The sequence below is a fragment of the Toxorhynchites rutilus genome, chromosome 2, assembly GCF_029784135.1.
Source record: "Toxorhynchites rutilus septentrionalis strain SRP chromosome 2, ASM2978413v1, whole genome shotgun sequence".
Taxonomy (NCBI): Eukaryota; Metazoa; Arthropoda; class Insecta; order Diptera; family Culicidae; genus Toxorhynchites; species Toxorhynchites rutilus.
Window position 1 is genome coordinate 341,600,183 of NC_073745.1, and position 26,119 is coordinate 341,626,301.

Sequence of the window (26,119 nt, forward strand, 5' to 3'; positions counted from 1 at the left end):
GAAATACCGATTTCTCCAGGCACCTTGGTTTAGAAATCTCCATTAGGGAACACATTTCGGTGGGAACAAAAGCTCCCTCTACTTTCGTGTGTTCTTTTTCTTCTTTTTGGCTTTAAGAGGGTTTAAACTTTTCAGTTCACTCGCCTCTAGGCTCTTTCGTGTGTTTGCAATGCCGATTTCGCTGCTTGGTTTTGAAGTCTGTGTTAGGGAACATTTTTCGATGAGAACAAAAGTCCCCCTACTTTCATGTATTTGCAATGCCGATTTCCCCAAGGCTGCTTGGTTTTGATGGCTGTGTTAGGGAAACCGTAAATCGGGCCAATCAAAACGATGCAGTTAGGGCGTTTAGATAACGCCTAATATTTTACAGTTATTCAATTGTTTATCTAATGAAAAACAACATTTTGTTAGTTGCGATAGATGCGTAGAAATATTCCCTATCAAGTGATGCAAACATCTCTCCTATCCAGTACGAAATGTTCGAGCTATAAGCATTCGAAATCTTTAATTTTTTCCTGCATGTTCTGTGTTTAGGTTTTCATTTTACCCTCCATATATTCCGGTTAGACGTAGTCCCACGTCAAAAATTCTAGAATCGAATATACGTAACTCGCGTAAATTCGAAAGTCGCGATACTTTTCGAACAGACCTCGTGTAATGCTAAGCATAAAATTTTTAGATTTTTCTGAGATGTTTTTTGATGGCTATCTACACATCAAACTTTGATAAATTATTAAATAATAACTATTTGTACTACAGTTAAATATTATGCGTCGGAAGTAGTGAAAAGATGTCTCCTATTAGACGCCTCACAGCTTTCGAAAATATTTACAATATTTGTCAATGGGATTAATTTTTGTGAAGGGGGGAATTGAGCAAAAAAAAGTTGAAAACCACTGGAATAGAACATCCAATCCCGCCGAATTGAGAAATATTGGGCAACTGTCAAGAAAAAGTTGAAGATGAGCAGAAAGGTGACTTGGGATGCGATAGAAATGAAGAGAGGGATTGTTGGTCCGCATTTTTGCGTACAGATAGTAAATGACTCTAGCTTTAATAGGGTGATTAAAATATCATAGAATAACATGTAGGACATGAAGTTCCATCGAATTTTACCCATATTGTGAAATTTCTTCAAATCTCATTTGAAACATTTTCACGTGAAAATGAAATCCGGCAAAGTAATCTCAACTTTATAAATCCTGAAATTTCACCAGGATGCTAGTAAAACTGATGCTGGTACAAATCCGGTGGAGGTATTGAAAATAAAAGATAGAACATGGTGAAACACTTTTCACATTGTATTAAAATCAGTGTATTTGTAAGTTTTAATAATTATGTACATTAATTTATTATTACAACATTTAAAATATTATTCTGTTATATTAATAATATTCTTCGTTCAACTCATTCACTTGAATTCGATTCAATCTCTCGTAGAGACTCTGGTTCATAAAAAATCTACCGACGCTTAGTGCAAGTGAAATTAATCTACCGACTGGTTTAACTTTTGTGATTAAAAGTAGAGCGTATTAACTTAAGGAAATCATTAAATTTAAATCTTATTAGTAACGTAATCGTTTCAGTTACTAGAGCTCCGCTCGCCGCTTCTCGCTTCCATTTATTGCATTGCCAGGGGGGAGACCGATTTGTTTTTTTTTTGCTAGTACCGGGTAATGTCCCGATCGGAGTACTTCCCGCTCATTTTGCTGACTGAGAATCGATCCGAGTACCGGTCCCGCTCGTCGAAACGATCCGTTTTGTAGTCTATCTCGTGCGGGGTATACCCGATGCTCTTCTGCCAGTGCTTTGTCCAGTAGAGGTCCTCGTTGCGTAGCTGTTCCGGTGTCTTTGCATCGCGACAGACGATTACGCAATAGATCATGCTACCAATCAGCGTAGCGAAGCCGAAGATCAGGAATACAACACCCAGTATCCTAAAAATGAAACGTCAATTTATGTATAATGAGATGGGCAACGAGAGGTTGAAGCACGAACTTACCAAACAAAGAGTGGTTCCACAAACTGCATTACTATCACGAAACCCAGTGTAACCAAGATCAGACCCAAGTTGAGGAGCAGCATCAGACAGCAGACACCCTTCACGTTCGGACAGAATGGATTGGGGGCGGACATCGCCTCAATCTTGGCACCATGACGTCGTGAGCTGCGACCGGTTTTGGCCGTACTGGCAACACTGTACACACTGCGGGGACCACGCGAAGGTTGGTGATTGCGATGGACACTGTAACGGCTGCAGGTGAGCCGAGACAACTATTAATTTTCATTTTTAACGATTGTAAGTGTGCCATTTTTACCTTATCTCCGACGGAGCCTTATATGCGGCGGAGGTCACGTATATATCGCTTCCCGTTTCGCCACCATGGTCGTAGCTGAGCGCCGATGGTGCCCTCGGGGGAGCTCGTGTCGGTGGACTAGAGAGAGACCGTGGACCACCGCCGGGTCCGCTGCCATTCTGTTGATATTTATCCGATCGGGACTTTCGGGACGGAGCCGTTTGTGGGGTGGCTCGTTCGTTGGCCACCGTGTATTCCGAGACGGTGCGGTCCGAGGGCGCACGCTGACTGTCTTCGCCGTCTGTGGAATATCCTCGGTTGGCTTGTGCATACGGTAAATCTACCGTGTCCCTGCCCCCACGGCTGGCAATATAATGGTTACCCTTAACCCTGAAATGGTTGAACAATGAAGAAAAAGAGCGGTGAAATGTGTTTTTCTTTCGTTCTAAATGATGATGAATGACCATCGCGCATCAAAAAGGGTGGAAGTGGAACATGCAGACTCACTTTTTGACCGTTCGCTCATGTATGTTCTTCAGCATTTTTCTCTAACTGGGTTCTGGCGTGAACAAGGGTGGAATCAAAACGCTAGTAATTATTAGATTGATGTCGATTCGTTTTTCTCGTTCGAGTTTTTTCTTATTCGCTGTGTCCGTGGCTTTCAGCTATTCAATTTCGATCGTCATGATCGTGATCAGCATCTTGTGAGCGCGACCGTGTCTGCTGTTTCCTTCTGTCGAAAATAGGGTGTTAGGTGGTTGATTTTTTCCGTGAAAGGGGGCTAGGCGATAATGGTGGTCCGCTTTTTTTTTCTCACATCGCCTCACGTGAGTAATTGGGGAGGGTGCACTTCTGTCTGTGCCTTTTTCCTTGAGCTTTGGCTTTGGCACCTTGGCGAGTTGGCCTGCTGGCCAGCTACTGGAGAAAGAGATCGATGGATAGTTATTTCCACCGAGTTTAAATTGATGGTTTCAATCACTGACTGAACCTGAAAGTGAAATTGAGAAATGAACTGATTATAGTTATTATTGATTAATTTGCCAATAAAGGTTAGTGTTGTGAAGGCCACATCTGGCATATTTTGCCTTCTACAGTTTCGTTTGTGTATCCGAAAGCACGGTGCTTTGCATAATATTTTAGCTGTATCTTTGTTGAACGAGAAAATATGATTGTAAAACAACTGTGTCTTTCCATCAAATGGAATCGTGCAATTGGGAAGCGTCAAATGGAAAAGAATCTTTAACTAATAATCTCTAAAACAACAAAATAAAAGTTTGAACAAAGTTGAAAACGATAGAATTGAGTGGGAACTCGCCAAATCGAGCCAAAACTTGACGGGACCCCGGTGAGGGAGGCATTCGTTGATGTATAGCTGCAAAATTGGAGTTTTCAGCCATAGCTGCAAATTCCCTGCAAGATCATACACCAAAACTAGCGTCGCCTAAATGTATTTCATTCATTTTTAGATACTTTGCTAATGTGAGAACAGCTGTACACACACAACACTTATGGTTAAATTTACCTATTTTATCGACCGGTTTCGGGCTTGATGCTGCCCATCTACGGGACGATGTCCGAAAGATTACAACACAAAGAAACAACTTAGTACTGGTATAGTACACGTCAAGAAAGATGAAGTCACTGGATGTTTTGTTTGGTCAAATTGAATAAATTCCATGTAATCGGAGCTTCAAACTCATCCATAAGCAGCGGCTCAGCAGTGTGAATCTTAGGCTGCCAATGAATGTATGGGAACAAATCGACCCTAAAATTTTAAAAAGTTACCCTATACAAAATATTCACCACCTTGAAAAAACACCCTATGCCGAATTTCAGCTCAATCGGACTTAAGGGAGAGTGGCGCAAAGTGGTAAAAATTTGAGTTTTTTGAAAGTCGAAAAATCACCCAAGGGAGAGGTAAAGGAAATCGGGGTTTTCGAAAAAAAAAAGTTGATGCCAAATGTCTTAAAATCGCATGAAACATCGAGATCTAGTGTCATCTCGAAAAAAATTTTTTTGTCGAAAATCGGCAATCTGGGACTTTTCGGAGTACGAAACGAAAAGTATGGTTTTGGGTGTCAATGAAAATAGTTATCTCGATTCCGATCTCGACGATCGGAACTTGATACTAAATGTTCATTTGCACGATAATATACGCTATGCAAAATATTCGCTCATTCTGACTTCACTTACTGGTGTCACAAACGTTAAAATTTGAGATTTTTTGAAAAACAAAAAATCTCCGAAAATCGAGGGTTTCAAAAAAAAAAAAAGATGCCAAATGTCTTAAAATTGCATGACAAGTCGAGATTAATAGTTATCTAAAAAAAATTCGTTAAAAATCGATTTTTCAGGCGAAAAAACGACCAAATGCCAAAAAAAAAAATTTTTTTTTGACAAAAAAAAATTTTTTTTGACAAAAAAAAATCGAGATAATTGTAAATCTCGACGAGCATCAATTTTTTTTTGAAAACCTCGATTTTCGGTGATTTTTTGTTTTTCAAAAAACTCAAATTTTAACGTTTGTGACACCAGTAAGTGAAGTCAGAATGAGCTAATATTTTGCATAGGGTATATTATCGTGCAAATGAACATTTCGTAGCAAGTTCCGATCGTCGAGATCGGAATCGAGATAACTATTTTCATTGGCACCCAAAACCATACTTTTCGTTTCGTACTCCGAAAAGTCCCAGATTGCCGATTTTTGACAAATGTTTTTTACTAATTCTCGATGTTTCATGCAATTTTAAGACATTTGGCATCAAATTTTTTTTCTTCGAAAACCCCGATTTCCTTTACTCCCCCCTTGGGTGATCGATTTTCAATAAACTCAAACGTTGACCACTTTGCGCCACTCTCCCTTAAGTCCGATTGAGCTGAAATTTTGCATAGGGTGTTTTTTTCGAGGGGGTGAACATTTTTTATGTGGTAACTATTTGATATTCGAGATGACCATTTTCATTGGCACCCTAGTCAATGTACATAAATTCCCATGCATTTAGATGGGAGGCCTTCCTGATCCACTGTTTGAGTCTCGCGTTGTCCCAGTCAATTTCATGATTGAGCCCCGTAGAGTGAGCTGCTACACTCGATTCGTTGCGTCGCTTATTTTCCACGGCGTGTCTATGCTCCCTCAAACGTACCTATAGCTTACGACGGGTTTGGCCAATGTACACCGCTGGGCAAGATTTACACGGAATTTTGTAAATACCGGACTTTTCGTCCGGCGGGATCTTATCTTTCAGAGAACACAGAAGGTCTTCAGTGTATGAGAGCTCTTATAGGCTGTTTGAAACCCGTGTTGTTTAAGCACTCCTTGGATGGCATTTATCACTTTCGGGTAGAACGGAAGACTGATCCCCTGAATCTCCTCTTTCTGCGGTTGAAGTGTGGTAGCGTTTTGGCGGTGTTTTCTCCCTTCGTGTTTCCGGAGGATCTTGTTTATGAAGCCTTCGAACCATTCAGGAAAGCAGCCTCGTGGATTTTTTTCCTTTCTACTTCAAATTCACGGTTTTCCATCGGAATGTTGAAAAGACGATGTGACATTGAATGAAAGGCAGTCACATTCAGTGACTTCATCTTTCTTGACGTGTACTATACCAGTACAAAGTTGTTTCTTTGTTTTGTAATCAGACGGACATCGTCCCGTAGATGGGCAGTATCGAGCCCGAAACCGGTCGACTAAAAACGTAAACTTACCAACCTTTTTTGATTTTGTAAGAACCATAAGTGTTGTGTCCTGTCGCGTTCCGCGTGTTGTGTGTGAATGTATTTCATCTTCGGCAGAAAATAAGCTTTTTCGTGTTTTGCATCAGATGAAGTAATAGTAAACGGTGTCAACGGGGATTGAACCAAGGCCGGTTGGAATGCAAGGCTGTTTTACACGATCACACTATCCAAATAGCCATTGATGATGTTGCATAAATGCGTGATAATATTGTACCTCATTATAAAATGAAGTTGGAAGGTGTTTTCTAAAAGTATAAAGGAGAGCATTAATGAGAGCTATATCCATCTTGGTCTGGGCCGTGTTCGTGGCAAAGTATGCGGAAAGCTCATTTGTCTCTTGTTTCGCTCGTTCATCTTGATCTTATATTGCTATACCATATATATTGAACAAATGCTATACCAGAAATTGAGAGTAATGACATTTACTGTTATTTTTAGGCTCATTTAATGTAATAAATCGGGATGACAAAAGTTGATGGGTCTGAGCCTAGGGGCACGGACGGGATCCTGACATAGGACTGTGATTAAGTGTAGTAATTGCATGTAAATTGAGTTTTTCATTGTTTAAAATCTGTTTTTTTTTCTTTTTTGATACATCAAATCGTTGCCCTGGAAAAATCGTTTCCTGTATGTACTTGTATACTTTTAATGAATTAGATGACATAACGTGGTAGAATTCGGTCATCATGTATCATTTTTGAACACAAGTCTAAATAGTTAAGACCTACATGAATATGAGTCTGAGTCAAATCAATATATGACTACAAAAATATATTATAGATAAAAACAGCATTATCTCTTTCGTTACCACGTTGTCCGGATCATTGTTTGTAATAACTTTATAGCCCTGTAAGATCGCGACTACTCAAGCTATCATAATCTGATTTACGTGGGTATACCCTTTCGATCTTCTAAATCAGCAGCCATTTGAATTCATTTATTGCATTTTTACATAACCAAACAACATACTCGATATTATGACATCTTGGACCACAATTACACAAATTGTTAGTAGTGAGACCTACACAATAAAAACATGAATTGAGCACAAATTGATTGGACAACATACAATATAATATAAAATTAATGCCTATTATCGGTAAATGAAGAATAGTTCATTTTACGCATTAACTCACATTATGAGCTAATGCCCGAATTTAGGCAAAAAGATTGCTCGTTGCGTCAGGGTAGAAACAGGGTGGATAGTGCAATCGAAAGAAAACATATCCAATTAAATCGTCAAATTGTTAACTTTTTTTACTATATTCACTGTTTTTTTTTATCTTCGCTTATTTTTCGTCGGCCTATTTCCGCCACTTCAGTGCCAATCACCGACATCAGGGAGGCGACTCCACCTGTTCCTACCTATCAGACTCAACAACTCATGAGCCGGGCCAACTTCTTTTACTTCCCCTCCGAAGGAAGACGTAACCAGAGATTTTTCGCCTCAGAAAATTCCAACGACGCCAGCTGGGATTGAACCCAGGCCGATCGGATTGTGAGGCTGTTACGCTAACCACACAACCACTGGCGCCGTCATATATTCACTGTTCATGTTTCAAGCAAAAAAATTTTGGATAAATTTCCTGTCTAATGATATATAACACAACATATGTCGCAATAACCATTTTGAGTAATATGCGTTTGAAAACTCTTAATAAATCGTTACATTTTTCGTAGAGTGACCCCCTTATATAGAAATCAAAGACATAGTACTAGTACGTATTTGGCCTCTTTCCATTTTTATAGAGTGTACAGTGTACAGCGCAACTAGAATTGGGCGATCTTTAGAACAAGATCGATCTCGACGAATCGATTTTCTAAACGGCGTAGGAATCGATCCACTAATAAAATCGGTACCAAAGAATCGATCTTTACTGAATCGATCTTTGAGAAATGGAATACTCTTTTTCCAATTTATTTACAGATTCTATATAAGTGTTTTTTTTATGCATGGAATAAACATTTCACAAATCTATTCAGATATCCAAGGCATTTTATTATGATTATGATTCATGAAGAACACAAAAATTTAAATTTTATTTTTCAGGGCATTCATCTTGTACCGTCATGGAAATATTTAATTGAATAAATTAATTGAAAATTATTACAAGAAATTCAACAGCTGATATTTAATCAAAAGTTCACTGACAACAATCCCATAAAATCCAACCGTGCCATACGTCTGGCATTTAGTCTCAATCTTGATAGTAGTCCCAGTTCTACACCCAAACTAGCGTTGGCAGAAAACATTTCATCTTTGACAGAGATGATGCCATTCAGTGTGCTGGAGAGTCAAATGCGCAAATAATGTTTGCTGTTTTAAAAGATTAAAAAGGGTTTGTATTATGTGTGCAGACATCTCTTTCTGTTTTCTTTTCTCATTTCATTTGGTATTGTGCCAAAAAAAGTCCATACGACGTTAATGGGGATCGAACCAAGGCCGGCTAGAATACAAAGCTATTTCACACGACCACGCTATCCATGTATCTGCCAGTGCTGTTATAAAAAAGCGTGATAATATTACACCTCGTCATAGCATGAAGTTGGAAAGTGTTTTCTAAGAGGATAAGGAAGAACATGAACGAGAATATATCTTTCTCTTTCTGGGCCGTGTAGTTGGCAAACCATACGAAAAGCTGCCATATGCTTTCATTTAAATGTGTCTCCTGTTGCGCTCGCTCATATTGGCTCTAGCATATATATTATACAAATGATATACATGTAATGGGGAGAACAACATTTTCTGGTATTTTTCAGCTCATTTAATGTAATAAATCGAGATGTCATAACAAGTGCTAAAAATTAGCTTTGGGTGTAGATCTGATAGATACAATCTAGCATGGCATTTGGAATTTCAGACAATTACAGTACAATACAGATTATATTGCATTGCGAAGGCACATTTTTATATGGCGAAATGCGAGTAGAAGAAGAAGATTATGTTTAAATAGTAGATAGTTTTGAAAAATATGCTTTGCATGTGTTTTTTTTTTGACGTAGAACTACGTCTTTTATTAAGGGTGCCAAATCAGAAAACAGGTCACGTTTTAATGAAATAAAGTTAACGTTAATACCCTTTTTTGCCGTGAACGGATTCTGGCGATTTACATACCAAACGAATTGGAAATTCCCTAAGATTTGTTTGATATGCTATACATTACAATTTCATAGTCTGTATATGGTTTAAATAGATGAAAATTGGAAGCATTCCCATTTCCTCATAAATTTGTTCTGTCCATTTGTGTGCTTTCCCGAGCAGAGCTGTCAATAACGAGCAACTTATTGGTGAGCAACGAAGGGGAAATCGTAAGATGTAAAGCCTCCGTGAACAAAGGAAAAAAGGGGAACGAAGGGGAATATTTGCCTAGAGTATAAACAGTTGATCTTGCTGACACAAATAGTGATGTCTGAATTTTTCATTCATTCGATTATCGATTAATCGTTGGGGAATTTTTCAATATTCGATTCATTCGAATAATTGTCTTTCAATAATCGAGCGAATATTTATTCCTTGTAATAATCACGTATCACGTAGTCATTCTGGTCGCGTGGTCTATCGGGTTGTCGATGTTAGATGGTTGAATAAAAAAATGTTGGATAAAAAAATTATATAGCCTTATTCTTAACCTAAAAAATGCATTAACCTTAGGAAAGATCCCTTCTTTCATTAATCGCGATTACAGTGACAATTATTCGATGTATTCATATTTTGATTTTCAATTATTCGATACAGAATTACTCGATTAAAATTACAGATATTCGATTATTTGAATTCATCGAACGATTAACCGACGTCTCTAGACACAAACTTCATTCTTTGTGAGGACACCGACTGGACAACACCGTTGCTTGGCGAGCTGGACGGCGAGGGATCGAATGGTTTTCTCAAGGCAATGGGTTCGTTGATTTTTCCAAAGGTCCTTTTTGAAAGCTAGAGACGAATGAACTGAAGAAGTTTAAAGTCTTTTTAATTCAACAAGGAAAGGAAGGAAAGGCAAACGTTCCAGATACGAAACAATGAACATCGCTTGTTCTTCTTTGTTTTGCGCCATCACGTCTTCGTTTCGGACTGAGCTGTGGACGCGACCAAATTACTCACCCGCTGATGTTTCTGACATTGCAATCATTGCATCAAACCGACGCCATTGCATAAATGTTTTGAGCTACACAATTGTGTGGGGAATCATCAAGCTAGACGATCGTCAGCTCACCAAGAAAATAAATGCTCTGGAATTTTGTCAGTGATTTGGTTTCGCATGACGGTAGGAAAACTCTCTCCACAAAGAATGACAGCTAAGCTAATCTAGACTGGCAATATTAACAGAAAGGGCTTCTGTTGAGGATAGCGCAAAACAGAGATAAGTGTGTGTATTAGTTGCTTCATGCCATCGCTGTATTGATATTTGTGTGCGTACGTGCGATCTTTATAACCCGTACGTAAAAATAGTGCATCTTCGCTACGCTGAAACCACATTTGTAATGATAACAAGGAGGGGAGATAGCGGGAGGGAATTTTTTACGCTAGGGTCTTCTTCTTCTTGTATGGCGTTAACGTTCCCTGTGGAACTTTTGCCGTCTCAACATATGCATTAACTAGCGTCATTCATTAATACTTAGTTGAGATTTCTTAAGCCAAATAACACGCCTTGAATGTATTCCGAGGGGCAAGCTCTAGAATACGCGTGACCACAGTGCAAGTCTGAGGAAATTTCTTTGACAAAAATCCTCCGGCCAGAACGGGAATCGAACCCGCACACCCGGCATGATAATGTGAGACGCTAACCACTCGGCCACGGGTGCACAACGCTAGGGTATTAGTAATGAATCTCTGCTGAGGTAAATATTCAGCCTTTTTCTAAGCAGTTAACATTGTTTGTTTAATGTTATCATTGATACAAGCCTGGCCGTAGGCTTGTAGTCTTCGAGGATTTCGGGTTTTAATTATGTGTTCGGACTGAAGTTTTACACAAGAATCTATTTCTCTAACCAACTAACTTACGAGCTAGCCTAAAGCGGTTACATAATTTCCTACCCGTGAGGTTTATTGTTTACTTGTTTTCGGTTTTTCTGTTTTCTGTTTACGGCATGCGTCGAGCGGAGTGTTTGCTTTTATTGTTGTTATTTTATTGAAGGGCGCATATTGGGAAATGTTGGGACAGCTCATAATTAGCGTTCAGCCGGGATTATTTATTTGTTTGTTTGAGGGTCGTTAGCGGAATTTCCGTGAGGGTTATTTTACGGAAATTCCTTTATTATTTTAACTCAGGCGAAAGCGTTTAGCTTACCTGTGTTATGATGAGAGTTGCTAGAAAAGAAAGCGGAAAAATTTTAGACACGGATGTTAATGTGGTATGTGGAAAAGTGGTTATGCTTGTTTTTGATTTTAGGAATGCGGAATTGGGTCGCGATGATTTTAGCGAAGAATTGGGTTGACGTTAGCCTGTATGCTACATCATAAAGGATTCGTTGGTGCCTTTGAAATTGCATCAATGCATTGAATTGACGCTATGGTGAAGCAGGTATTAAGGTTACACACCAAAAAATTATTTGGGGAATACCAAATTATTGAATAAGTTATAATAAGTTATTAATTTATTTGGATTCGCGTGCAGATAGAGTTTATTTCGCTTATTTAGTCAGCAAGAAAGTAAATGTCGCTCTATAATTTTGTATGTGATTATTCGAGCAAGCATTGTTCTACGAGCACAAGAATGAATCATCAAACAATTATCGTCAAATGATTTTACAATAAAAAAAACATTTCAGGGCGACCAAACTGGTAGAATGGTTATTTCAAAATTTTCATAGCATTATATAATAATAACCGCAGTTGTTACGGACCCAGATTAGATGGCGAGGTTCGAAGCGCAATCAGGCGCAATGATATGACGCTGAACGCATGTGTTCAAGCGTTCGCCCTTATCGCATGGAATATGCGAAGAGCCAGGAAAGGAAAGGGCGTGTAAGCCGAAATATTTATTTGGGACCTACGCGGGTGGCGTAGTGGAAGATAAGAGTTAGGCAAATGCGTAAAGAGAACAAATAATTTATTGCGGTGGCGTACAGATAAGAAAAGGGAAAGGAAAATTCCCACGTTGGCAGTTGAGAATAGGAACCGCATAGATAAGCGGATAGAATATAGGCTAGCAAATAGGAGACAGATAACCAGACGCAGTCTCGGTTATCTGAAAGAATAGGAAAGGGAGATCTTTCTTCCTTCTCTTAGAATTTAGCTAGGCTAAGTTTTAATGAATAAAGTTAGTTCAATTTGTGCCCTGAAATAAAGTAGTCGCGTCAATTTGTACAGTTAACACGGTTAGTGAATCATCTTTTCTGAATATTTGTCGGACTCCAGTGTGAATTCATCTGAAATAAAGAGTGATTCGGAAATAATACTACTAGCGTAGTTTATGAGCGTTATCTATGTGATTGTATTTTCAATCGTAGTTGAAAGTGCAGAGAAGATCCAATCAGAATCATTGGCTCAGTGGAAAAGAAAGATAATCGCAATAAAAAATAAGTGCAAGATCCTTTTCGCCGTAACGTGAAACACTAGGTGAGCGAATAGTGCGGAGTGGACTATACATACTTATTCGAAGTGCAATTTGATTCTAATCATAAACTGTGTTGACACAATCGCGGATCAAAAGTGCTAAAAAGCACAACCATAGAAGCGCTGACGGGACCGTTGTGAGTCATTGAGGTAAGTGACTCACTCTCTCTTTTTTTTATTAACAGGTGCGTGATAGAAGACTTGCTTGAAGCAAGCATCTAGGGAATTCATATTCCCTAGATTACATTTTGGTGGCTCCAGAGAGGAAGCCTTGAAACTCACGAACTTCGCGGAAAATCTCACGCACCTGTAGGAGAACCAATTGAACTCCTGTTTAAATTGATTTGCGCCCGTCATAAGTACGGAGGAAGTTCGGTCTAGAAAGACGAACAATAAAAGCCAAGCGGCTAATTGCGCATTTCAAATAAAACAGTAATTTGTCCTGCAAGACGGACACATCGCCAGTCAGGCATAGTTGGACGGTGACGGCAAACAGGTACCCCGCCAATATTACATACAGTCCGGTCACGAGGGCCGGTAAGAAGTTAATTCAACTGTTGCATTTGAACTTCGGATTTAAACAGAAAAGTGAAGGTAACTAGGCGCTTCACCGAGCAATATGAAATCAAGTTTCACAAGATCTTCCCGTCCATGCTGCTTTGCATGCAATAAGAAGATAGAACAGGATAATTTGGTCCAATGCCGAGAATGTAAGAATAACTATCATAACACGTGTGTAGGTTACACACCGACAACAGAAGAAGGCTACTTGGTTTGCTCGCTGTGTAACCCCACCGAAGGAATTAACCAACAAGGAGCACATGCACTTCCACGGACGCCTATAGCGCCTGCCGCCACAAATAATTCAAGGGAGCAAAAGCAAATTGAAGAGCTCACGAATTTAATAACCCGATTAGCAGAAATGCATGCCAGCGATCGAACCAGCATAACTAATATTAAAGGCGAAATGGCCGAAATGAAGGCCTCAATTAACGCTTTAGTCGCAAGGGCGACATCACCGCAGCGAACAGAGTTGCCGAGTACTCCATCACAAGTATCGGCAAGAGAATCCAATATACAGGCAACGCTTCATGCTCCGTTACCATCAACCAGTTGGGATCAAAGAGCGATTGTACCAGCTCCACAACCAGCTGATTTTTCTATTTTTATGAAAAGACAAGCTCTAACTCCCTTGCCGAAATTCAGCGGGTCACCGAAGGATTGGCCGAAGTTTAAGAGGATCTATGAGGTCAGCACCAGAGAATGTGCGTTTTCGAACCACGAAAACCTCACTAGATTAGAGGCCGCCCTGGAAGGACGAGCGGCTAGAAGTATTCAGCAGTTAATTATAAACTCTGAAAATGTGCCCAGTATAATTGAGAGACTGGAAGAGAACTTCGGGAATCCAAAATTTATTTACGAGGAATTACTAAATGATCTCCAACGATTAAAAAAGGAAAGTCGCTCGATAGTAGTGGAAATGTCAGACGCATTGGAGAATATGGTAACAAATATGACAATAATTAATCAAGAATGTTACCTACTCGATGCCAGGCTAATAGAAGATTTGGTGAGGAAACTCCCATATAACTTGCAGATTGAGTGGACACGCCATAGAATGATGACTGGCGGTACCCCATCGTTAAGCCAAATGAGTGATTGGCTAAAACCTCATGCTCGAATAATGAGGAACATGACTTCTTCAATACCGACTACGGCTAGAAGCCACACACACGTTCATCAGGAGAACAGAATCACACAATCAAATCAACGTAAATGTGAAGCATGTCAGGGAAACCACAAACTCCTCGAATGCACAAGATTCAAGGCTATGAAGCCAAATAGGAGAAACGAATTGGCCTTAAAGGCAAAGGTATGCTTGAGCTGTCTCGCATTTACAAACCACATAATGCGAGACTGCAAAAAGGCAAAAAGATGTGGAATCAATGGATGTAACTATAAACATCATCCATTGATTCATAAATCTCATGAGAGAAATTCAAATGGTCCAACCTAATCAGAAGGACGAAGTAGTCCAGATATACAAGAGGGTGAGATACACAATCACCAACAAACAACAAAATCCAACGTGTTCTACCAAATAGTTCCTGTGACGCTGAAAAATAATGGTAAAATCATCAACGCGTTCGCTTTCTTGGATGCGGGGTCATCACTCTCTCTAATAGATGAGGAGCTTGCGAACAAGTTAGGGCTCAACGGAAGAATTGATCCGTTGACGCTAAATTGGACGCAGAACGTCACGAGAAATGAACAAAACAGCCGTAGAGTTCAGGTGCGAATCAACGGCGTAAACACCAAAGAATTCGTCATGAAAGGAGTGAGAACGATAAAGAATCTCCAACTTCCTGAGCAAAGTTTCAACAAGGAAGTAATGGAGAAAAGGTATCCATACCTCAAGAATCTGCCGTTGAGCAGCTACAACAGTATACGCCCAACAATATTGATTGGACTGAGTCACAGTCACTTGTTGATTCCATTCGAAAGGCGAATGAGGAAACCGAACGAGCCCGCAGCGCTACGAACCAAACTTGGATGGTTCATGTTCGGCAACATATCGTCCAACGTGCAAGGCGGACACATCATGGTCATTCAGCAAGAAGAAGACATGAACGAGGCTTTGCAGAAATATTTCTCCACCGAAGACTTCGGTGTGAAATTAGTCAAGAATCTACCAAAATCAGCGGAAGAAGAAAAGGCTGATGAAATTTTAAAAAGTACTATGAAATACAAAGATGGTAGATACGAAGTTGGACTGCTATGGAAAGATGAGGAAATGAAATTTCCAAATAGCTACAACAATGCAGCAAAAATGCTGACAACAATTGAAAAGATGTTGAAGAAGGACCCAGAATTGAAAAAATGGGCAACAGAAACATTTGCGGATTACGAGAAGAAAGGCTACATCCGCAAACTGACAGAGGATGAAATCATGAAGCCGGTACCAAGAGTATATTACCTTCCACACTTCATTGTGCACAACAAAAACAAAATGCCACCTAAGCCAAGGTTGGTTTTTGATGCGGCGGCAAAGATACAAGGTGTATCATTCAACACGGAGCTGTTATCAGGGCCGGATGCTACTACGTCACTGTTCGGCGTTTTAGTAAGATTCCGAGAAGGAGCAATTGCTGTCTGTGGAGACATCAAAGAGATGTTCCATCAAGTACGAATCCGAGCGGAAGATCAACACGCTCAGAGATTCTTGTGGAGAAATTGTGACAGCAGCAAGAAACCTGATGTTTACGTTATGCAGGTGATGACATTTGGATCAACCTGTTCACCGTCATGCGCACAAGCGGTAAAAAACTACAACGCTGAAAAATTCAGGAAATATTGTCCAGTGGCGACTGACGCAATCATAAAGCAGCATTATGTTGATGATTATCTGGATAGTTTTGATGGGCTCGATAAGGCAGCAGAGATAGTACTTCATGTTATGAAAATTCACGATCACGCAGGTTTCCACATCAGGAACTTTGTGTCGAACCGCAGAGAACTTCTTCAAAGCCTACCCTCGGAACGTGTACAATCATCTGAAGTCAAAATGTTTGAGGAAAAAGATTCTATTACTGAAAAGGTTCTTGGTGTATATTGGAACACCACGTCTGACACACTCGGCTATCAAATCAAACTAGATAAGCTTGGAAGTGATGTCACACAAATGACACGTTTACCGACCAAGAGAGAGGTACTAGCTTTTGTGATGAGTGTCTACGATCCACTGGGACTCATCTCGAATATAACTGTTCATGGAAGAATCCTCATGCAAAGGCTGCACATAGAAAATATAGATTGGGATGACGAAATTCCCGAGAAGTTGCAGTCAGACTGGCAACACTGGTTAGAAATTATTAAATCTGCTGAGAGCATAACGATACCAAGATACATTTTTGAAGAAAGAACTGATGAAGTAGAATTACACACCTTTGTGGATGCTTCTGAGCAAGCATTTTGTGCATGTGTATATGTAAGAAGTGTATCTGGAAACACAGCACATGTAAGACTTCTATCAGCGAAGTCTAGAGTAGCACCAGTCAAGCCGTTGAGCATACCACGGTTAGAGCTACAAGCGGCCGTGTTAGGAAGCCGATTAACCAAAACGATAATAGAGGAAACAAGACTAAAGGTCGTTAGCAAAACATTTTGGAGCGATTCGCAAACTGTGCTCTCGTGGATCAAAAGCCCGAAACGAAGAAATACATTTGTAATGCATCGAGTAGGTGAAATCCTGGAAGATAACAGGAAAAATGAATGGCGATGGGTACCAACCGAAGTAAACCCAGCCGATGAAGGCACAAAAGAAAGGCTAGGAAAATCACAATGGTTTGAAGGACCTGATTTCCTAAAGCTCCCAGAATCGTTATGGCCTTCTACAGAAGAGAAGGAAACAGACGAAGAATTGAGAGAAACTGTGCTAGTTCACGAAGAACTAAGCAAATTGAGTTTCATCGACAAGTACAAGGAGTACTCAGATTGGTGGAGGTTGGTGAAGAACCTTTGTGTATTAAACAGAACAAAGGAAAGATTACGTCGTGGGTACATTCCATATATCGAGTACAAAGATTATCAGAGAGCTGAGAACGTGCTCTATAGAAAGATGCAATGGGAAGCATTTCCGATGGAAATGGAAACATTATTTAATGGCGAAACAATAGCGTCAGGACCATTGGTCAGTTACGCACCTTTCCTGGACGAGGCAGGGGTAATGAGAAGTGGAGGACGTTTGAGGAAAGCCATGTCAGTACCATGGACGACTAGAACTCCAATATTGATCCCGAAAAGACATCCATATACGTATCTGATTGTGAAAGCAACTCACGAGAGATATTTCCACCATGGTGAAAACACTGTCATAGCAGCATTACGGCAGAAGTATTGGATACTGCATGTAAGAACAGTGCTCGCAAACGTCAAGAAGAATTGTAATAAGTGCAAGATACGACGAGCAACTCCGGTAGAGCCGATGATGGCAGATCTACCATACTTCCGTACAGAAGCGCATATACCTCCATTCACAAACTGCGGAGTAGATTACTTTGGACCTTTCGAAGTAGCGGTAAGGAGATCGCTAGAGAAGAGATGGGGCGTCATATTCACCTGTCTCTCAACAAGGGCAGTACATATTGAGATGGCAGAAAATCTCAGTACTGATGCGTTCATGGTCGTGTTAAGGAACTTCCAGAACCGAAGAGGAAAGGTCACCAGTATCTACAGCGACAACGGAACGAACTTCGTCGGAGCAGATCGAGAGCTAAGGTCATTAGTCAATGAAATCAACGAGAAGATGGGCAAAGGTGAAGCAGCGAAAATGGAAATCCAGTGGAGATTTAACCCACCTTCAGCACCACATTTTGGAGGCGCTTGGGAGAGATTAATCAGAAACATCAAAGTGGCACTAGCAGAGATCCTGAAGGTTTGGGGAAGGAGTAAGCCGTCAGCAGCAACGTTGCAAGCTGCATTCATTCAAGCAGAATTCTTAGTCAACTCTCGACCGTTGACACACATACCAGTCTCCTGCATCGACGATGAAGTGTTGACGCCATTCCACGCGTTAATAGGGAGAGCAGGAGAGTATGCACCACCGTATACACCAACGACCAGTCAGTATGACACAGCACAATGGAGACGCATTCAACATTATTCCAAGTTGTTTTGGAACCGATGGAAGAAAGAGTATCTACCGACTCTATTAAAGCGTAATAAGAATAAAAAGAAAGTAGAACCGATTAAGGTCAACGACATCGTCTTAATCACGGACGACGATGCCCCACCAGGAAAATGGCTCAAAGGACGGGTCATCGAAACGATTGTGGCGAGCGACGGGCAAGTTCGCCAAGCAAGGATTCAAACCGCTAAAGGTGTCCTGAAACGACCGACTGTTAAAATTGCGGAGTGGACTATACATACTTATTCGAAGTGCAATTTGATTCTAATCATAAACTGTGTTGACACAATCGCGGATCAAAAGTGCTAAAAAGCACAACCATAGAAGCGCTGACGGGACCGTTGTGAGTCATTGAGGTAAGTGACTCACTCTCTCTTTTTTTTATTAACAGGTGCGTGATAGAAGACTTGCTTGAAGCAAGCATCTAGGGAATTCATATTCCCTAGAATCCAGCAGTTATAAACAAGCGACTTGAATTAAACTATAGCGTAGTTCTACGTCAACAATGCGGTCGTGTCTTGAACACAACCTCCTATAATTTTTTTCTCCTGATAATGGTTTAGTTGATGGTTAGCTGATTGTAAATATTCTGGTGAGACTCAGTGCCGACTCATGAAGTGGGTACTAAATGATTGAATTCTTGTTCAGAATGTTCAAATGCCATCTCGAAAAGCCAACGCATCTTAATTTTTTTTTATTCTTTATTTTTGAGACTTTCAGCCTCCTGGGATGGTTCGGCATCTTAAAATGATCGCATAGAAATTAATCCTTCGTGGGAATATAACAAATACAGAGCAGTTGAATTTTAACATCATAACTAGGCAGAATTCAGTCGTTCCATGAGTTCACAAATGTGACAGTGGACCATATGTCACTAAATCTGTTACTGTTTGCATGCACAGACAGGGATGGTAAAAAATCACATTCAACGATCAATGAATAAGTATATCCCTCTAGTCGGATGTTTTTAAATCACCCCCAGCAGGCGAGTCTCTTTTATTCTTTTATGTACACAGAGAGAATACTTGGAACGGTGAGCTACCAAGATCTCAAAAAAACAATATGAGAGCGGAATCCCCACTGCTTGTACTCTCGAGGCATTACTTCTACTACTCAAGTTTTATCGTGAGTGCAAGCCATAAACGATTAATCCCATTCCATAGAGCGGATGATGAGTTCTTGATCGGAAAGTGTAACAAGAGACGATCAACTGAAATCTTACGACACTCATCGAAGGATTTTTAATTCTCTATTGCACAGACCGCAGTGAGTGGCTGACTCAGTCTCGTGTCGATTCTATTTTGCTGTCGTCTCCCGCCCGATAAACAGCAGACGGTTAATGGATGCAATTGATTAATTTTATTACCAGCAGATTTGGGCGAATCTCATCTCGCCCAAAATCGTTTTAGATTCCAATAATTCTGAACATTCACATTTCTCTCCAAATAATTTTTCCAATAGTAATTCAATTAGTGACTTCACCAAACACCTTTCGAATTCGATTGAATTTCAGACCCTTTTTTATTTTGTAGATAAAACGGATCACATATTTGATTAATTCAATTAATTGTGGTTACGTTCTTCGTTGCGAATAAATGTAATGAAATAGTATGGACGTATGATATTCATGTATCGTGGACTTCCGACATATGTGGCAGTAGATTTATCGAACGACTAATGTTTTTTTTATATCCCTTCAAACTTGTTGCATCTCTCAAGTGTACATACTGCTTTGACCGCAGATATGCATGGTTGAATCTGGTTAATTCCAGGTATTCAGTCTTCATATTGTCGAATGAATACTGTTGGAACAATAGGTATCGCAGCAAATGATTATCAACATCCTACCTTATCATCAAACGGTATGCGAATAATTTCAGTGAACTGACGGCATTGGAATATATGTTTTGTGAGGACCACACAATTATTATCAGAGCGAATAAACGTCCGACTGGAAGTCATGAACATCAATTCAATGTGCCCAAGATAAATTTATCCTTTGAAGGTCATTAACCTTTCTAAAGATGATCAGATGGAATATATTCCATTGTCGTTTGGAATAACCTGTCCAACACCTTATGATCGTAATTTTGTTTTTGCTATTACTCTGATGTTTCATAACACGGCACTCTATTGATTATTCGCCGAAAATGAATAAAAAATATCCTTGAAGTTAGCCTACGGTTTTAGTAGCAGTGCAATATGGTGAACCAGTCTCAGGATAAGAAAACATTTAAAAATAAAGCTTTTTTTTTTGAATGAATCAATAGTAAAACAAAACGTCAAAAAAAATTTCAGCTTTGTGATAGCAGATAATCATTATCCATTTGAGTTGTATGAGTATTCCATCCCCCCACAAACTGTGGATAGTCTATCTGCATACAAATTATGTAGAGTGCCACAATCCAAAAAAAATATGAGCAAATATTTACGTGCTTAAACAAAAAAACACATGTGGACATATTTGCGCTAATTTATGTTTTTTGATTAATTCAAGGTAATCAAGGTCTTTTCTAGACACCAGTTTACTCGGCCCCGAAAAAAGTGGTCTGTATTTGGGCAGGCGGAAAAATATATCTCGCAAGACCACGTGTTCGATGTCGTAATAGCCTTGGCCAATAACGCATTTACATTAACTCATAAAATTAGTGATTTGAGGGGGATTATTGTTTGTAGTCTCTCGATTAATTTAAACACCATCTGAGAAATCCTCTGTGAAACATGAAACATTAAAGTCGTCCTATCTGCTGTAGCGCATTTTTTTTATTTTACCCAGTTTCATCGAAGTAAACGCGCTCGGAAAGGAAAATGGAACGCCCGGACGAGAGAGCGAGAATCGTACGTCATAGAGACACTCATTCCCATGGAGCAAATTCTTGTTAGGAGTTGAAAACAAAACGAGGAAGGAGAGTAACTCAATTATTCGAACTAGTTTCAGTCTAGCAATGCTTTGGTCAACTCAGAGTTACCAAGAGAAAATCATTTGGTTATGATGGGTGAGGATTAATGGTTAGTCGCAGTTTGCACAGATTACGATCTGTGCAGTTTGCGATTAATCGTAAATCACATCATGCTCCCTTGTTTTCCATCCTTGTGCACAGATGCAACAATGGTGTGCCAAAATAATATTGTGTTCGTTCACCTAATATATCAAAAATGTTTCTACCAATAGATTCGAATTAGGAAATATCACTGCTGTAACCCGGTACAATACACATTACGCATATGAAGCGCTTTTAATCAACTCATAAGAATGTAGGATAACTCGATGAATAGAAAAGTGGGCCTAGCACACCTGCTCTGAACGTCAACACCAACAGAATCAGGTTGTCATCACCCTTTACTGTGTATCTCAAATAGTTTTGCACTTGAGCTACACAGTTCACACAGTGGGTTTGTCTGGAAGTAAGGGAAAGATTACCGTGAAAATAGTTATAGAGTCTCACTACCTAACAGCGTCACAGTTGTCGCGCTCGAACGTGCTCAACATTCAAATTGTGCCATCGCCTCCGCGCCATCATCGTTCGCAAATTCTCCAAACTCTTGACGAACGTGAAGAAAATCGCAAATCTTCCGGTTGCCCCTTCAACACAAGAAGCCTTGCTCACATTCTTCGGCTAACATGTGCCTTCCTCACAGCCTCAACAAGGTTCTGAAGAAAAACACTGAATTGGTTTAGATTTCATCTTTCTTTTTTTTCTGCTAAATGTATTCTCAATATGAATCTCACGTTCGGGGAAAGCTCTGTAAAACGTGCAACAAATCGAGGTCGAGAGCCCTACTTTTTCAAATTCAAACCCTGTACACACCCAAACTGTATGTATTATTGATTGTTAATAAGTGTGACCACAGCGTGGCCTCTTAAGCCGTAGGCGGGGCAAGGATTGTCTTTGAATTAGTCAGCACCGGAATATCTATTACTGTTGTGCGCGTTCGACCGGGGGCAAATCATGTACCTATTCTGAAGCAATTTTCACCTCCTGCTAAGCGTGTAGCAAAGGTATCGACACGACGTCTTCTTCGCTGCCATTGATTTGTAGCTGGGCTTACCGACGATAGCACAGGCAGCCTACAGCGATTCTTCACACCTTCGCTACCGCTATTCCGGGCGGCGATTGGAGTAGCACATGTCCACAGCATGAATGTAAGAAGTCGGACGCTAGCTCTTTGCCCGAGGATTTCAACCGACCGACCGAGTTGAGGGAGTGGCATGAATGGAGATGGAAATTTTTATTTCTCTACTCGCAGGTGATATCATCGTGCCACAGTTTCATGTGGTCTGTGAGAAACTGACGCAGTCTACCAGACTCTGTGATGGGGCGTAGGTCGTGACCGTAGCATCGACTTGCTGAAGTACACCGAGAGTTCAGATCCAATTACTCTCTGTGGCTTGGTGTGTCAAATATTTCAACATCGCATATCACCTGCTGCTCCGTCTGCTCGTAGAGTGGGTTCGATTCAGAGGGCAAGAAGCGTAGCGAACGACCAGAACGAACAACTCCAACGGTACGTTCCGCCGACTTCGAGCTGAAGCCAGCAGACTAATCTTTTTCGCTATTTTGTCTCAAACCATAGTTTTGCAGATAGTTCACCAGAGAGGATATATAAATAGATTGTTGAAAAGATCAAAGATAGTTAATGTTCTCGGAATCAAATTGAGCTTCATCGGAGATTATCTCACTAGCGTTCTCAGCTATTCAAATCCTCTGAACCATCTGGCACCACTTCTCGAATGGTTTCCTCCTCGTTTCCACCGGTGTGGCATAACGAACGGGTGTGGCACCGTACTCTATTTCCCAGTGATACTGTTTAATCGTGCTTCCACCTGCCAGCCAGCCGCCAGCAGCCGGCTTCGAGGGGGGAAAGACCTTCCCAGTAACCATATTCCGATCAAACGACAGCAGTGCACGATGCCGATAGAGGCAAGAAATAAAGTGCTTCATTGCGCTTAGGGCGGCTGACCGATTAACGAACGGGGTTGTGCCGGTTAACTGCCCTTCACGTCTGAAGCATTACTGGCAATTTGTTGTATCGGTCGGGTTCGCTCCTTGCTCTGATCCTACTAATCCCTACTTCCAGCACTCCAGAGAGCTTGTGTCGAAAGGTAATCGGTTGGAAATCATTTCTTGAATCGTCTCTCAATCGGATTGTTTATTTAGGTTAAACGCTATTTCAACCCTCCGCCCTCTTTTTGCTGGCTGGACGATCTGTTCGAGATACGAACCAATGGATTGAGAATCGTCGTTATTACGATGTTGATCAGAACTGGAAGCAAAGCACGCGGTGGCAATTAAAATTAACTTTTGAGAAAGGTGAACTCTGCGGCTTAAGGCTTCCATATGACAATTTTAAATTAATCCACATTCACATGAGGTGAGGGAATTGATTAAATAATCCATCCATTCCAATGTGTGAATGTTGAGCATCCGTCGTCCGAAACCCACATTTATTCCAGGCCACTGAGCTTAGTCGATATTAATCAGCCCAAAGCCGACGGAACGCATGTTTTGTCGGTGTAATATGCTGGCTTTGTCGTCAGACTTTTGCCCAAACGAGTTCGTGCGATCGGGGTTCGGTTTTGTCTTTGCGAATTTCCAGGAAGGGTTCCAAACAGGCTTCCTGTCTGATGGGGATATTACCTTTCCAGACTCAGACTCAGCACGTGCGAGATGAAGTCTCGATAACAGTTTGCCTTATATAGGTACTTATTGTGTATGGAAGTGATGAATTATTTTTGCGTTTTCGAAGAATCGCGGTTTGTTATGCAAAAGTCAAGTGAGTAAGGTGAAACGGTACAAAACGCCTCAGGGGTGGGTGGAGTAAAGAATCATCAGTTCGAAAACCCTTAAAGCCAAAACACGCGAGGAAGAACGCTTATTAAATTTGCATGAAATAGATGCTGATGCTTCGGTTTTAGCACACAAATGCATCTTACTCGATGAAATATGCTGCTAGATTCAAACATGTTTGCTCAAGGAAGAACACCGAAATGATGATATTCTAATAACCTTTCCCTGCAACACATTTCAATAGACCAAAAGAGTGTAAAGACGTTTGTTACGGTATTGTTTGTTTTTTTTAAATAGATTTTTGATGTTTCTAAAAATATTGTCACATTTTTGTGTCGATGTAATAGGACACAGTGAGGATTGCAAGAGAGAGTTAGCGATCAGATGCATAAACGGAACGCTGTACAAAAAAAAAAATGCAATGAGAAGGCTCGAGAAAGAATCCGCCATCAAAAACGAGACTTGTCAGGAATTGTCGCAAATTTCCGGTTTATTAACGTGTATTTGACAATCGTTGAAAAATCATTATGAATCTTTAGGTTGTTTCATTTTAGCTATACATTCAAATCAACATAAGGTAAGTTGTCATAGGAAAGTATCTCTTTCAGGTTAACATAACAGCAATTCCAAATGAAATCGTCCTAAAAATGCAAATTTTAAAAACTTGTATTTTTGATTCCAATGAAAGTGTGTATTCGGTTTGGGTTAGAGGAAATATGAGTTTTCCACAGTAATTGGGAATTTTTTGACTCGTGCGTAACTTTTGAAAAGGGCGTATCGATTTGAGTAAGAGAAATCTTTGATAATTTATATCTCAAAAACTATGAGTCGTGCCAAAATAGTGTCTTAGAAAGAGTCATAGAATATTGATGGTTGAATATGAAAAAAATATACACTGAGAAAAAAAATTAGTACTCTTTCTTTTTTATTTACAAAATAAAAAATTCAATTTGCAATATCCAAAATACATATTTTTTAATTTTTTTAAATATTTTTTCCATACAAAATAGAAGTCATGCAGAGAATTTAAAAAATGGGCCCAAGAAGGTAAAACTATTTTTGACGAAATTTGTGGAAGATCTAATTTCTAGAAATTTTCGAAACTTCGAATTTTTGTATGTTAGCAATCATTCTTAGCCACAAATTATGAATTCTGATGTGATTTAAAACAAAAAAGGTTTTTTTTCTGTATTATAGTGACTTTCAACGCTTCTGGCTGGTTCGTCACTTTTACCTTCCATTTTGGAAGAATGTCGGGAGTGAGAATTGAACTCGTGATCTTGAGCGTGAGAAGTATGGATGTTACCTCCACGCCAGATCAGCTCCCAAAAAAGGTTATTATCAATCTCCTTCTAAATGTAGTCATTCTCGAAATATTTAAAAAAAATATTTCTGATTCATTGTCTTTTTTAAAGTAAATAATCCATTTTAATATGTTTGTCATGTTCATGAAATTTTATGAATTTGCTTATAATTTCCGACAACTTTTCCAAACACATCATCATCGTTCATTTTTTTACTCAAGCGTAACTTTTGAAAAGGGCGTATCGATTCGAGTAAGAGAAATCTTTGATAATTTATATCTCAAAAAATATGAGTCGTACCAAAATAGTGTGTTAGAAAGAGTTATAGAGTATTGTTGGCTTAATTTGAAAAAAATATACACTGAGAAGAAAAATTAGTACTCTTTTTTTTTATTTACAAAATAAATGTATTTTTTATATTTTTTTCAAGTTTTTCATATAAAATAGAAGTCATGTAGAAAATTTAAAAAATGGGCCCAAGATGGTAAAACTATTTTTGACGAAATTTGTGGAACATCGAATTTCTAGGAATTTTCGAAACTTCGAATATTTGTATGTTAGCAATCACTCTTAGCCACAAACTATGAATTCTGATGTGATTTAAAACAAAAAAGGTTAATATAAATCTCCTTCTAAATGCAACCATTATCGAAATATTTAAAAAAATATTTCTAATTTATAATCTTTTTTATAGTAAATAATCTCTTTTTATATGTTTGTCGTATTATACCGTCATGTTCATTAAATTTTATGAATTT

At 39.6% G+C, this 26,119-nt stretch overlaps 1 protein-coding gene across 7 annotated transcripts in view; it reads right to left on the reverse strand.

The window, feature by feature from the left end:
- Window positions 1–1,291: 1,291 nt before the first annotated feature.
- Window positions 1,292–26,119, reverse strand: part of LOC129766116 (uncharacterized) — a 326,710-nt gene continuing 301,882 nt past the window's right edge. For 5 of the 7 annotated variants that reach the window (XM_055766575.1, XM_055766579.1, XM_055766573.1 and 2 more), the window contains 4 exons: window positions 2,805–3,285; window positions 2,319–2,687; window positions 2,003–2,254; window positions 1,292–1,937 (listed from right to left, as the gene is read on the reverse strand). In XM_055766575.1, the coding sequence (XP_055622550.1) occupies window positions 1,664–1,937; window positions 2,003–2,254; window positions 2,319–2,687; window positions 2,805–2,839 (930 nt within the window). In that variant the 5' untranslated portion in view covers window positions 2,840–3,285 and the 3' untranslated portion in view covers window positions 1,292–1,663. Of the gene's footprint in view, window positions 1,938–2,002; window positions 2,255–2,318; window positions 2,688–2,804; window positions 3,286–6,000; window positions 6,025–11,314; window positions 11,335–26,119 lie in introns of those variants that run through there. The other 2 variants (XM_055766577.1, XM_055766580.1) reach the window with 2 other exon arrangements.